This window comes from Leucopleurus acutus (assembly GCF_964270905.1).
Source record: "Leucopleurus acutus genome assembly, chromosome: 14".
Classification (NCBI taxonomy): Eukaryota; Metazoa; Chordata; class Mammalia; order Artiodactyla; family Delphinidae; genus Leucopleurus; species Leucopleurus acutus.
Genome location: NC_139156.1, coordinates 64,234,476 through 64,248,006, shown reverse-complemented (window position 1 = coordinate 64,248,006; position 13,531 = coordinate 64,234,476). Strand labels below are relative to the sequence as shown.

Below are 13,531 nucleotides of genomic sequence, written 5' to 3'. Positions count from 1 at the left end.
GGGAGATCAGGGATTGTGACACATTGAAACATGGATGTATATCTGAGGTATGCTATTTTAATTTTACATATTTTCGCATCAGTGTGTAAATGTGCTTCAGTCTACATAATGTTCAACTCAATAATGTCAAATTTAATTCATACCAAAGGACTTTAAAAGTTTCTGAAAACAGGCTGTGTCTTATAATGCTATTACTTTTTACACTTCTTAATACTTATAATAGCATTATAAGAATAGAAGAAAGGAATAAAATTAGAGTCTAGAATATCAAACTTTATTTTATTTTATTCCAGAAAAACAAAGCTCCAAGGAAATCTCTTGATTTATAAACTCTCAAATTAATACATAAACCTGGGCTCTATATAATAGCTGCAGCTTGCTATTACCATTCCTACGTATCATCAACCTGGAGGATAAAAACCAAACAGTCTAAACAAATAAACTCTAAGACTGCATTTTCAGATGTAGTAAAAACTGAAAAAGTCTCCAGATTCTTGGTAATATGGCTTTGTCATCCATTTACTTCAGATGGCTTCATCCTGAGAATCCCACCACCTCATCTATCACAGCCTCCTCTCACCTTTTCCAACCAAAGCTATTTTTAACATTAGTCTTTTTGACATTAGGAAAATGGAGAAATGCTTGTACCCCAACCTAAAATATAGCCCAAAGAATAGTTGAAGTATAAGCACTCACTCTTTAAAAGACAAACAAACAGGAAAGAAGCAGGAGCAGAAAAAGGGAAGGGAAGGGAAAGGGAGGGGAGGGGAGGGAAGGGAGGGGAGGGAAGGGGAGAGGAGGGGAGGGGAGGAAAGGCGAGGCTAGGCAAGGCAAGGCAAGGCAAGGCTAAGCTTACACCTAGGAGAGAAAGCACAATAATCCGCCCCCACCAACCCTTATAAAAAGTAAAAGAATAGAGCAAAGTATTCCAGGGATATATGTGGCCTACGGAAAGAAATCTCTCAAAATGATGTTTAAAATGTCATAGAAAGGGACAGAAAATAAAATCTAATGAAAGAGTCCAAGAAAATAATTATAGTCAGTTTATTGGGCATCCCTAATTCATAGCTAAGATAATATTGATGTTTTGTGTTTGTTTAAAGAAATAGATGTAAAATGAAATATGTTAGGAGAAAACCTAAATAATACATAAGGCAAGGAGCAATCTGTCAACGTTTGGCATCCAGGAAGCCTCAGGGTTAATACCCTTCTGAATTTTAAAAGTGCAGTAGGGCTTCCCTAGTGGTGCAGTGGTTAAGAATCCGCCTGTCAATGCAGGAGACACAGGTTCAATCCCTGGTCCGGGAAGATCCCACATGCCACGGAGCAACTAAGCCCGTGTGCCACAACTACTGAGCCTGTGCTCTAGAGCCCATGAGCCGCAACTACTGAAGCCCACGTGCCTACAGCCCGTGCTCCTCAACAAGAGAAGCCACCGCAATGAGAAGCCCGCGCACCACAATGAAGAGTAGCCCCCGCTCGCCACAACTAGAGAAAGCCCACGCACTGCAACAAAGACCCAACGCAGCCAAAAATCAATAAATAAAATATTTTTTAATTATATAAAAAAAAGTACAGTTAAACACATCAATTAATTGCCTATAATCTGAGGCTAAAACTTTTGGCATGCTTCCTTGTTCATAGCAATAACAGCACCAACAAGTATTTATTGAGTGTTAGCCATGGGTCAGATACTGCTGTGAGCACTGCAGAGCATACAGCATTGAAGGTGACAGACAAGGCCCTGTCCTTACAGAGCTTACGTTCTGTCACAAAGAGAAATGATAAATATGGTTGGACCAGGGAACAAAGCATGACTAATTCTCTGGTACAAAGCATCCTGCCTTATATGGCAGAAGTTTTCTTGCTGAATGGCAATTTTACAGAGATCTAAATCTTTTCCGGTAGGGGAAACTTACTAATGTGTGTTTATAAGTTTGGGGGACTTTACAGAGGGTAGGATAGGACATAAAAGACAAATCCCACCAAGTCAGAGAAAAGGTAATGTTCTGACTCTTTAAACGCTGCCCATCCAGGAAACACAACAATTCCTCTGTGGCTTTGGTACAGAAGAACTTGGTTAATATTACAAATTTCTAGGCAGCTTTGCTACATTTGGAAGCTAATGGGAAACAAAGTTTGTCTTTCTCTTCTCTGCCACCTCCCTCATTCACTATGTCTTCTTGTAATTATCTCTTTTTTTCCCTTTCTCTGTTTTAAGATTTTTTTAATTCTTCAAAAATAAACGCTTTAACTTACTAAATGCATGTAGTATAAAACCAAATATAGCTTAATTTCCCCCACTTTATCCCTCTTATCTTATCCCTATAAGTCCCTTTCCCTCTTTTTTACCGCTCTTTGGTCCCTGACTTTCTTTCTACTCTACCATCCTTTTTCTGACCATTTCACTCTAATTCCCCTTCCATCTTTTCCATGTAGAAAAAATGATCACTAGATATAGGGAAAAGCAGAATCAAGTAAAACAAAGGGTTGACAGTATTCTATGTATGCAGGTAAGTCTGTTTCACAAGAATTTGTCCTTTTGAGTTTAAAAAAATTGCCTTGTGTGAATAAATTTCACTAGAACTAGGGTTCCTAGATATAACACTCAAAGATTTTAAACATAAAGTTTTATACATTTTCTTAGCTGTCTGAAGATATTCTTTCAAAAATTCTTTTGTGTTTTTGTCTATACTGAACAATTTGCATGAGAGAAAGAGAGGAGGAGAGAGCTGTCCCTGTCTCTGCCTCTCATCAGATGCCCATTTTCAAATGTCTCTTTAAGCCCCATGTCTGTCCTATTCTAAAATTGTCTTCATACTGCATGCCTAGAACTCCTCACTTCACTATCCCCCCAGCCTGGCTCCCTGCAGGGATATTGGAGAAAGCCCAGGTTTGGAGTCACTGATACCTATTTGAAGCTCAGCTTTATTTGCCTAGTGACTTTAGGCAAGTTACTTAACTCTCTTAACAGTTTCCTCATCTGTAAAATGGTGCTCATAAAACCAACCTTATTATATCGTCACAATTATTTAATGATCTAATCCATAAATGTTCTAATCACACTATGTGGCAGACAGTTGTCATTTAATAAATAGAATATAAGATTTATATATGCATAAACATACGTATACATATATAAATAACAACATGCCCATCTTTCTCTCACATACACATGCAATTTACCTGTCTGTCGTCAATGCCACTCTCCCAGAGTTATGCCCTTTTGCCCTTGAAGCATTCACATTTTTCCAAATTCCCAATTAGCTAATGTAAGAATCTAATCACTGAAAATGTGCTAATGAGAAAGGATAAGAGAAGAGCACGCTGACTACTGCCTGCCAACTCAAATACCCCCCAGTGGTATAAATATGGCTCTTGGAAACAAAACTGTACTAAAAACTACATAGGCCAGAGCAGTGACTCACAGTGTGAATTTTAAGCAGCATCATTTGGGAACTTACTGTAGTAGCTCTCAGTAACCGTGATTGCTTCTGTTACATGTGCTAATTCCTAGGCCTTCACTAATATAAAATCAATAAATAAAACAAATGGATATTGTGTCTTTTTTCATATAAATTAAAGTACGTGCAAAGATATTACATTTGCCCCAGAACACTCTACAAAACAAATATAACTCCTAGGAAAATAAGATCATGAGAAGGTTAAATGCCCACGTAATGTCTATTATAAAGCCAAGCCTAGAACACAATTCTCTTTTCAAGTCACTATTTCTAGACCACACCATGTTGACTTCATGAGGTTTAACTAAATAAAGGAAGTACTGCTTTGAAATCCCCCTTCCAAAAGATCCAAAATTTGTAAATTAGGCAACGTCAAGAGAGTTACACCCTTTGCCACACTAACAGAAAACAGTCTTAAGTAATGGACTCGGTGGTTGGCCATGGGAGTCAGCCACTTAGTCATTTTTCTAGATGCTATCCATCATTGAGCACATTCCCGAATTTCATGCAACCTAATTTAAAAATCTAACTGGTTGTTCTGATCGGAACAAACATTCAGCCCCAGTAAAAGCTTGATGATCCTGACACCTAGTGGATGTGAAGAAACTGGAAAAGATCCAGTTTGGGAAAAGTAGCTACCTACTATGGCGGTATCTTGCAAACACATAGAACTTAATGATTATTAATATTATAAAATATGAACTCTAAAAGCAGCCCTATAAAGTCTATTTTGGCTCTGGATTTATCTTGTGGTCTATAAAAAGAGGCTAAAAGACGTGCACTTGGAAAGCATGTTTCCCTTTAACCTTACACATTTAGCAAATTTTTACTAATCTTCAGAGATCAAACAAGAAAACTAAAGCTAAACTAAAAAAAAAAAAAACTATTTGGCATATTTATGACTCCTTTCTTTAAGCTTGTATGTACATCCACATCCTTTTCTTGGTCTTGAGGTGGTTTTTCTCCTCACGTATCCCCCTGTCAAATATAAAAGCCACCTGTTCAAGCTACATAGAGGTTCCCTTTATGCCACTAAGGCATCCTTAGTCAAAGGGTAGTTGAACCTTCACAAACCAGCAGGAGTTTTCTTTAAAAGAGGTATAAGGACACTTGTGGAAACCCCCAAAGTGCACATATAAAAGCAAGGACAACGTTGAATGCCGCAGGAAGCCGTGTGAACACAGCAGGTCAGCACCACACAGCACAACTTATTTCTTGCCCTAAATATTAGAAGATAAGTCTCCCCAGACCCACCTGAGCCTCTGACAGGCAGGAAGGCGAGAAGACTAAAGTGTTCGTATCGTCCACCAAGGAGAGCTCTAAATCCTACCTGCTGACGTTTGAAGGCTAAATAGTCCAGATTTTCCAGCTCCTTCCCAAGCTTCTGGTAGGTTTTCTGGAGGTCAGATTTGTTGGAAACATTTTTAAGAGACTCAAATGTCCTCTGAAACTGAAATCAAAAACAAAAGTAAATCATTAGGATAGCAGCATATTTTTCTCAAATTCCTAACCAGTAACACAGACAAATAGTCAATACTGAGCCTCAGTTTCTCCTATTCATAATACAGAGGTAACAGAGGCTAGCTAATTGCCTTTGAATTAAATAGTTAGGCACAATTATACAGAATTAGAAACTATGTGCTAAGTACAAGCAACATTATTGCATGAATGAGAAGCCTGTTTAGTCCTCATTCTAACAAAAGAACATACTGCATTAAAAAAAATTTTTCTTTAACTCTTCATGTCTTAGGATACACTGCTACCACTCCTAAAGAAAAAAATTGCAATGAATGTATAATTTCAAATCATAATGAGAAAGTATTAAAAAGAGGTCTCACATCCCAATCATGGAAACAAATTTATGTAAAGGTAGCCACTTGCCTCTATAGAAACATTTATGCAGAATAGGCACCCAGCAAACTTCAGCCAGGAAGATCTCTCAGATCTTATATTTTGAGAAGAAAGGAGAACAAATGTCTTGATGATCGAAGCATATGTAGCATGTTCAGCAAACATTTATTCATTTCTGCTCTATAACGGACATGAGTTAATGAAATCAGTTCTGCTGAATCAGAATGCTCCATTCATTTTTAAGTCAGATACTAGATAAACACAAAGAAGACAAATTGCAGTGTATCACAGAATATTGTTCTGCTACTAATAATTAAGCAAAAGGAGCTCACAAGAAATTGAATTCTTGGTTTATTTTAGTAAACTAGAACATACTTTAGAGGATTAGTGATTGAAAATGTCAAGTAATATTTGCAAGACATTTGCATCTGCTCTTTCTTTATGTCATTTATTTCCCATATTCTCAATGTGTGTCATTAGATAGAATTCTACAGACAGAGACTTCACCATCTTAAACACACCAGAATTCCACTGTGACTATGATGCTACGAGACAGGCTAATAAGATTTTATAGAATATAATTAAGTTTCCAGGGAAATGATTTGACCCTTACTATTTCAAACTCCATGGAATAAGTCATATTATAATGGCATTCTACTGAATTAAATCCTCAATTTCATGAAAGCAACATGTTTATCTCAATCCAAGGTGACAGAGGAAAAAGAAACAGGAAATAATAGTGCTAAACTTTCACAGCAGAACAATAAATTAAATTCAACAATCTTTTAGAGCCTACTATGTACAAGGCACTATGAATATAAAACATACTTCCTGCCCTAAAGTAACTTATAGACTACCAGGGAAATTAGACATGAAACTCAGAAATGGGAAAGATACTGACATTTACTGAGTGCCTGCTCAGTGCCAGGTACTTTATCCTTTCCAAGTTAATCCTCACAAGAACCACTGGAGTTCCTATTTGTCTTCCCATTCTACAAGTAAACTGAGACTCAGAAAGCTTGAACCATTTTTTTTCAATAATACATAATTTTAATTCATAAAAAGATACATTCATTAATTTTTCTTTCACCCAGCCTTTTCTCCTAATTTGGCTTTGTCCAGGTTCTCCTGAGAACCACAAAACCTTATATTAGGCCAAATGTTCCTTTTTTTCCAGTTTTATTGATATAATTGACATATAGCACTGTATAACCTAAGGTGTGCAGCATAATGACTTGATTTACATACATCACAAAATGATTATCACAATAAGTTTAGTGAACATCCATTATCTCATATAGATACTTTTGTAAGAAAGTATTTTATATTTCTTTTTAAAGAAATATAAAAAAATATTATTTCCTTGTGATGAGAACACTTCGAATTTACTCTTAACTTTCAAATATAACATGCAACATTGTTAAACATATTTATCATGTTGTACAGCGGATTTCTAGTACTTATTTACCTTATAACTGGAAGTTTGTACCTTTTGACTACCTTTGTCCAATTCCCTCTCCCACCGCACCCCGCCTCTGGTAATCACAAATCTGATCCCTCTTTCTACGCGGTTTTTTTTTTGGTTGTTTAGTTGTTTGTTTTTGAAGTATAACTGACCTATGTTAGTTCCTGGTTTACAACATAGTGATTCGATATGTCTACACATTTCAAAATGGAACTGGATTTTTACTATAATGTTTATGCTTTTTCTACTCTACCATTAACTTTAACACAAGGCAAAGTAGTAAAAGGAGTGCAAAAAAGGAGATAAAAGTAACATGTGGTGGGACTTCCCTGGCCGTCCAGTGGTTAAGACGCCACACTTCCAATGCAGAGGGCATGGGTTTGATCCCTGGTCGGGGAACTAAGATCCTTAATGATGCAAGGCATGGCCAAAAAAAAAAAGTAACATGGTGAAATATTAAAAAAAAAAAACAAAAAACATTGATACTGACAGAGAGACTCAGGTCATATGGAAGACATGAGGGAATTTGAGGTGGGCCTCAAAGGAGTTTTCAGAGCCTTAAATGGGAACTGGTTCTACCCATCAGTTTAAACAGCCAAAGTCTGTTCATTTTCCCCCTTTTGTAGCATAGTAAACAACTTTCTTTTAACATAATTTTAATGACCTTTATATAAACTATTTATCATGTTGTATGATCATTTCTGTGCCTTGCCCACTTCTTGGTCCCTTCTCACTATGTTCAAATCAAACTAATACCAGAACTGAGATTCTAAACAATTTAAGTAATTTTATATATAAATTAACATAAGCTATTTTACCAATCAACCTATTTAATTCTAAAGCATTCATCATCCCCTGCATCTTCTCTTCCCTAAGAAATATAAGCTCTATTTCTTAACTATTTCTTCTTCACATTTATCTCTGTGAATTTTATACAACTCCAAATAGGAATTTTAGGGTAAACATATTTTCAAGCCTTCAAAATAAGAAACATGAAAACCAATACTTCCAGGTAATATTTCCATGGCCAAAGAAAAAAGGGGGAAAATCCAATAATGATACATCCCCACAAGATGTTTCCATTAAACATCAGAGTTTGCATAATGTGGAGATTTAAGCTTGAACTTTCATTATCAGAACTTACATCCTCCATTTATTGATACTAAATAGTTCCAAGTACTCAAACTATGATGATTCATTCATTTAAGTTCATTTTTTCACTTAAAACAACAAATAATTGTCAAGGAGAGGTAATACAAAATCTATAACTTTAAGCTAGATCCCTATCAAAAACATCCCATTCCCGTCGGCTCACATATACACTTAAAGATGCTATAGAGTAAAAGCAATAATTTTACCTTGCACCTTGCAGGTGCAGCTGAAGTACAGAAGACAAAAATAAGACAAAGGTTAAGGTGAGATTTATATTTTACTTAAAGAGATTTAATGTTGCCTTGATATGAAAATTTTTTGTTCCAATAGGCCACTGTGCTTGATAATTGAAACAGACCTCTTGAGATTTTCTACATTAGTTTAGTGCACTGTAATCTCATTATATTGACTGTTTCTCAAAATAAATGACCTCTCAGTTGAAGCTGGGAAAGGAAGCACAATCTAAGAGATTTTAATATTTCTGGATTTTACCTGTTCAAAGTTTTCAGTGGGAATTTTAAATGAACCAAAACCCCAAAATAATTTGTTGAACATTGAGTTTATCCTGTGTTAATATTTTTAACTCCTTGCAAACCAAATTCAAACTTTAAACAAAAAGCCCAATGAATAAATTTGAATCCAAAACAAACCTAGGTATGTTCTAAAAATGTCAAAACTGAATATTAAAACAGTCTCTGTACTGAGAAAGAAATCCAAATTCTGTCCTATTTGACTACCTTACCAAATTTCACACACAACAGACGAGAATAAGAAGATGCAAACAGTATCTCTAAGCCCAAACAGTAAGTATTGTATACCATAAAAGTAAGCAATGTAAACACACCCAGAGTTTTTTTGTTTGTTTGTTTGTTTGTTTGTTTATTTTTGGCTGCATTGGGTCTTTGTTGCTGCACTCGGGCTTTCTCCAGTTGCGGTGAGTGGGGGCTACTCTTCGTTGCGGTGTGCGGGCTTCTCATTGCGGTGGCTTCTCTTGTTGCGGAGCACAGGCTCTAGGCACGCGGGCTTCAGTAGTTGTGGCACGTGGGCTCAGTAGTTGTGGCTCGCAGGCTCTAGAGCACAGGCTCAGTAGTTGTGGCACACGGGCTTAGTTGCTTCATGACATGTGGGATCTTCCCAGACTAGGGCTCGAACCCGTGTCCCCTGCATTGGCAGGCGGTTTCTTAACCACTGCACCACCAGGGAAGTCCCCAAAGTAGTAATAATAGTAACCCACAAAATAATACAACAGAGACCATGACTGCTCATCTCCCATTAAAATAACTGAAAATCTGCTTTGCAGAAAAGAGAAGCATGAGTAAGACAGAAAAGAAAATATCTAGTTTGACTCAGCATTCCCTCTTCCCAAATACATTTTCCTCCTTTTCCTGACAACATGTTTTGAAATAAATCTAAGCCAATGTTCTATACAAACTACACATTCAATGAGTTCATGAAAATTATGTAGATTCATGGAGTAATTTGAGAAAGAGGACAAGAAGAAACCAGCTGAAGCAGCAGGAAAAAATGCAGCCAGGGCTCTGGCAAGTAAAGTTTCTCTGGCACTCACCGCCAATGCCCTGGCTTCCTCTTGTAGTCAGATCAATACAATCAAATAATTCCACAGCTCCAGCAGCCTACTAATTCCCATAATGAAAGAATATTGAGTATCATTGCTCCAAAAGAATAGCCAGCTCAACAGTTGTCATTTTTCCTTATTTAATATTTTGTGCATTTGTACAAGGTACTAGATGTTACCTATAACATAAAAAAAAATTCCATACTCACAGCATTATATATACAAAAGAGTATCCTATAAGTACCTGACTGAAGGCACTGAATCACCAAGTGTGATCTTAGTGTCCCTAAAATGTCAGAGTGAAATAGTGCCAAAAGATTCTGGAAACTAAAGCAGACGGAAGTAATGAGCAAAGACTAAATATTAATGCTCTATAAATATTAATGTTTAGAGTAAAAAGAAATTGTTTTAAGCATAAGAAATGGCTAATCCATCCTACTTAAATATGGCAAATACAGAGCAACCAAAATGAAGTAATATTGAGAAAAAAAATTATTTCATTTTCTGAAGTCAGTACATTGACTTTCATACATATTTTCCAAATGAACTTACCAGATGATAATATCACTCATGAAAAGGAAGTTTACAGCTAACGCTGAAAATTAAAGGACACATATATCTCAAATGATTTTTTACTGTAAGGAATGATAACCAAAGTTAAATTAAGAACATAGAACAAAATTGGGCTTGAAATCTAAATTAGAAGTAGTCCTGTGGAGTTGAAAGTACACTGGCCTTGAAGTCTGGGTTCAAGTCCTTGTTATGCCGTTTAATAATTTCATACCTTTGGACAAGTCCCTACTACTCCAATTCTTGATTGTGTTACCTGTAAAATGGGAGAAACTGTCCTTGCCTGCCTGCTTTATAAGATTGTTGTGAAATCAGCTGAGGAAAAATGAAACACATTCATTCTACAAATCTTTAACATGGGCCTGGCAACATGCCAGCCATGAAAGAAATGGAGGAAAACAAAAGAGAAATAGCTCTTGCTCTAGAAAAGCAAATCATCTAGCTTTACAGATTACTGCTTTATAAATTTTAAAGTTCCATAAAATTGTAAGAGACCACTGTCATTAAACTCATGCCCATTCAGTAGTGAATGAGGACTGAACAAAAGAGTAATTCAATAATTATTTATTGAGCATCTCTGAGCAAGGGATTTTTGAGGGAAATAGATACACTTATTTAGATTTTTTTCTTCAATATTACTACAAAACTTATTTTTATTTATTTAATTAATTCTATTTTATTATGGCAGAATACTTAACATGAGATACATGCTCCTTAAATTTTTAAGTATAAAATTCATTGTTGTTGTCTATAGGTACAATGTTCTATATGAGATCTCTAGTTTATTCACATAGTTTAACTGAAATTTTATGCCCACTAATTCCCCATTTGTGTGTTCTTGGCACCCTTGTTGAAGATCAGTGACTGTATACACATGGATTTACTTCTGGGCCCTCCATTCTGTTCCACTGATCTACATGTCTCTCTTTATGCCAGTACCATACTGTTTTGTTTACTGCAGCTTTGTAATATTTTTGAAATAGAGTAGTGTGATGCCTCCAGCTTTGTTCTTCTTTCTCAGAATTGAGTTGACTATTTGTGGTTTTTATGTGGTTCCATATGAACTGTAGAGTTGTTTTTCAATTTCTGTTGTAAAAATGTCACTGGGATTTTAATAGGAATTGTTTTGAATCTGTAGATCACTTTGGGTATGGACATTTTAACAATATTAAGTCTATCAATCCATGAACATGGGATGTCTTTCCATTTGGGTCTTCTTTAATTTCTTTCATCAATGTTGTATAGTTTTCAGTATTACAAGTCTTTCACCTCCTTAGTTACATTTATTCCTAGGTGTTTTATTCTTTTTGGTGCTACTGTAAATGGCATTGTTTTCCTAATATCCTCTTCAAATAGTTCATCATAAGTGTACAGAAATGCAACTGATTTCTATATCCTGATTATATATCCTGCAACTTTACTGAACTTGTTTATTAGTTCTACCAGTTTTTTTGGTGGAGTCTTAAGGGGGTTTTTTGTATATAATATCATCTTATCTGAAACTAGTGACAGTTTTTCTTCCTCCTTTCCAATCTGGATGCCTTTTATTTCTTTTTATTGCCTAGTTGCTATGACTAGGACTTCCAATACAATGTTGAATAAAAGTGGTAAGAGTGGGCATCCTTGTCTTTTTCCTGATCTTAGAGGAAAAGTTTTCAGCTCTTCATCATTATGTATGTTGTAAGTTGTGAGCTTGTCATATATGGACTTTATTATGTTGAGGTGCTTTCCTTCTATTCCTAGTAAGGTAGATAGCTAGTGGGAAGCAGCCGCATGGCACAGGGATATCGGCTCGGTGCTTTGTGACCGCCTGGAGGGGTGGGATAGGGAGGGTGGGAGGGAGGGAGACACAAGAGGGAAGAGATATGGGAACATATATATATGTATAACTGATTCACTTTGTTATAAAGCAGAAACTAACACACCATTGTAAAGCAATTATACCCCAATAAAGATGTTAAAAAAAAATGATGTTGAATTTTGTTCAAACTTTTTTTCTGCATCTATTGAAATGATCATGTGATTTTTACCCTTTATTCTGTTCATGTGCTGTATCACATTGATTGATTTTCATATATTAAACCATTCTTGTATACCAGGTAAAACCCACTCGGTCACAGTGTATCATCCTTTAATATGCTACTGAATTCAGTGTGTTACTATTTTTTTGAATATTTTTGCATCTATATTCATTAGGGATATTAGCCTGTAATTTCTTTTCTTGTAGTATTCTTATCTGGCCTCATAAAATGAGTTTGAGAGTGTTCCCTCTGCTTCAGTCGTTTGGAAGAGTTTGAGAAGCACTGACATTAATTCTTCTTTAAATGTTCAGCAGAATTCACTAGTGAAGCCATCTGGTCCTGGGTTTTTCTTTGTTAGGAGGTTTTGATTATTTATTCAATCTCCCTTCTTGTTATAAGTCTGTTCAGACTTTCTATTCCTTCATGATTTAGTCTTGGTGGTAAGTTGTATGTTTCTAGGAATTTATACATTTCTTCTAGGTATTGTTCATTGGTGTATAATTATTCATAGTAGTTTTGTTTTGTTTTGCTTTGCGGTACACGGGCCTCTCACTGTTGTGGCCTCTCCCATTGCTGAGCACAGGCTCCGGACACGCAGGCTCAGCGGCCATGGCCCACGGGCCCAGCCGCTCCGTGGCACGTGGGATCTTCCCAGACCGGGGCACGAACCCGTGTCCCCTGAACCGGCAGGCGGACTCTCAACCACTGTGCCACCAGGGAAGTCCCATAGCAGTTTTTATGATCATTCTTTATTTCTGTGGCCTCAGTTGTAATGTCCCATCTTTCATTTCTGATTTTATTTGAGTCTTCTCTCTTCTGTTCTTAGTTAGTCTAGCTAAGGTTTGTCCATTTTGTTTATCTTTTTAAAAAACCAACTCTTGGTTCTGTTGGGTTTTTTTCTCATTTTCCTAATTTCTATTTCATTTATTTCTGCTCTAATGTTTGTGATTTCCTTTCTTCTTCTTTCTTCTAACTGAGCTTAGTTCTTCTTTTTTAGCTCTTTGAGGTATAAAGTTAAGTTCTTGCTTGAGATCTTTCTTTTTAACACACTATTGACTGGGGGATTCTTGCAGAAACGAACGCCTCTGGCTGGCAATTTGTTATGTAAGTGAATACTGAAACACCCACGTTTGAGTAAATATCAACAACTTATTTTGCACTTAATGTATTTCTTTGAAGCTTTGTACATGTCTTACTAAAGCATTCTAATATTTCATTAGAGTGTGATAGGCAGTATAGCAGGCACCTCTTTGCAGGGGAATAGAACATCTATTACAAACATACCGTGTTTCACTGTGCTTTACCCTGGAAGAGCAGACTCTATACTTTCTGGATGCACTTGTCTTTTTAGCCTTGTGGTGATTATTTCCTCTAGAATATGTTCTTTTATTTTACCTGATAGTCGACAAGGTGGATCTTTGCACAGGGCTCT

At 36.3% G+C, this 13,531-nt stretch overlaps 1 protein-coding gene across 1 annotated transcript in view; it reads right to left on the bottom strand.

The window, feature by feature from the left end:
- Positions 1 to 13,531, bottom strand: part of CTNNA3 (catenin alpha 3) — a 1,620,647-nt gene that overhangs the window by 1,463,238 nt on the left and 143,878 nt on the right. The window contains exon 5 of the mRNA XM_082854158.1: positions 4,795 to 4,914. Within this exon, the coding sequence (XP_082710284.1) occupies positions 4,795 to 4,914 (120 nt within the window). The remainder of the gene's footprint in view (positions 1 to 4,794; positions 4,915 to 13,531) is intronic.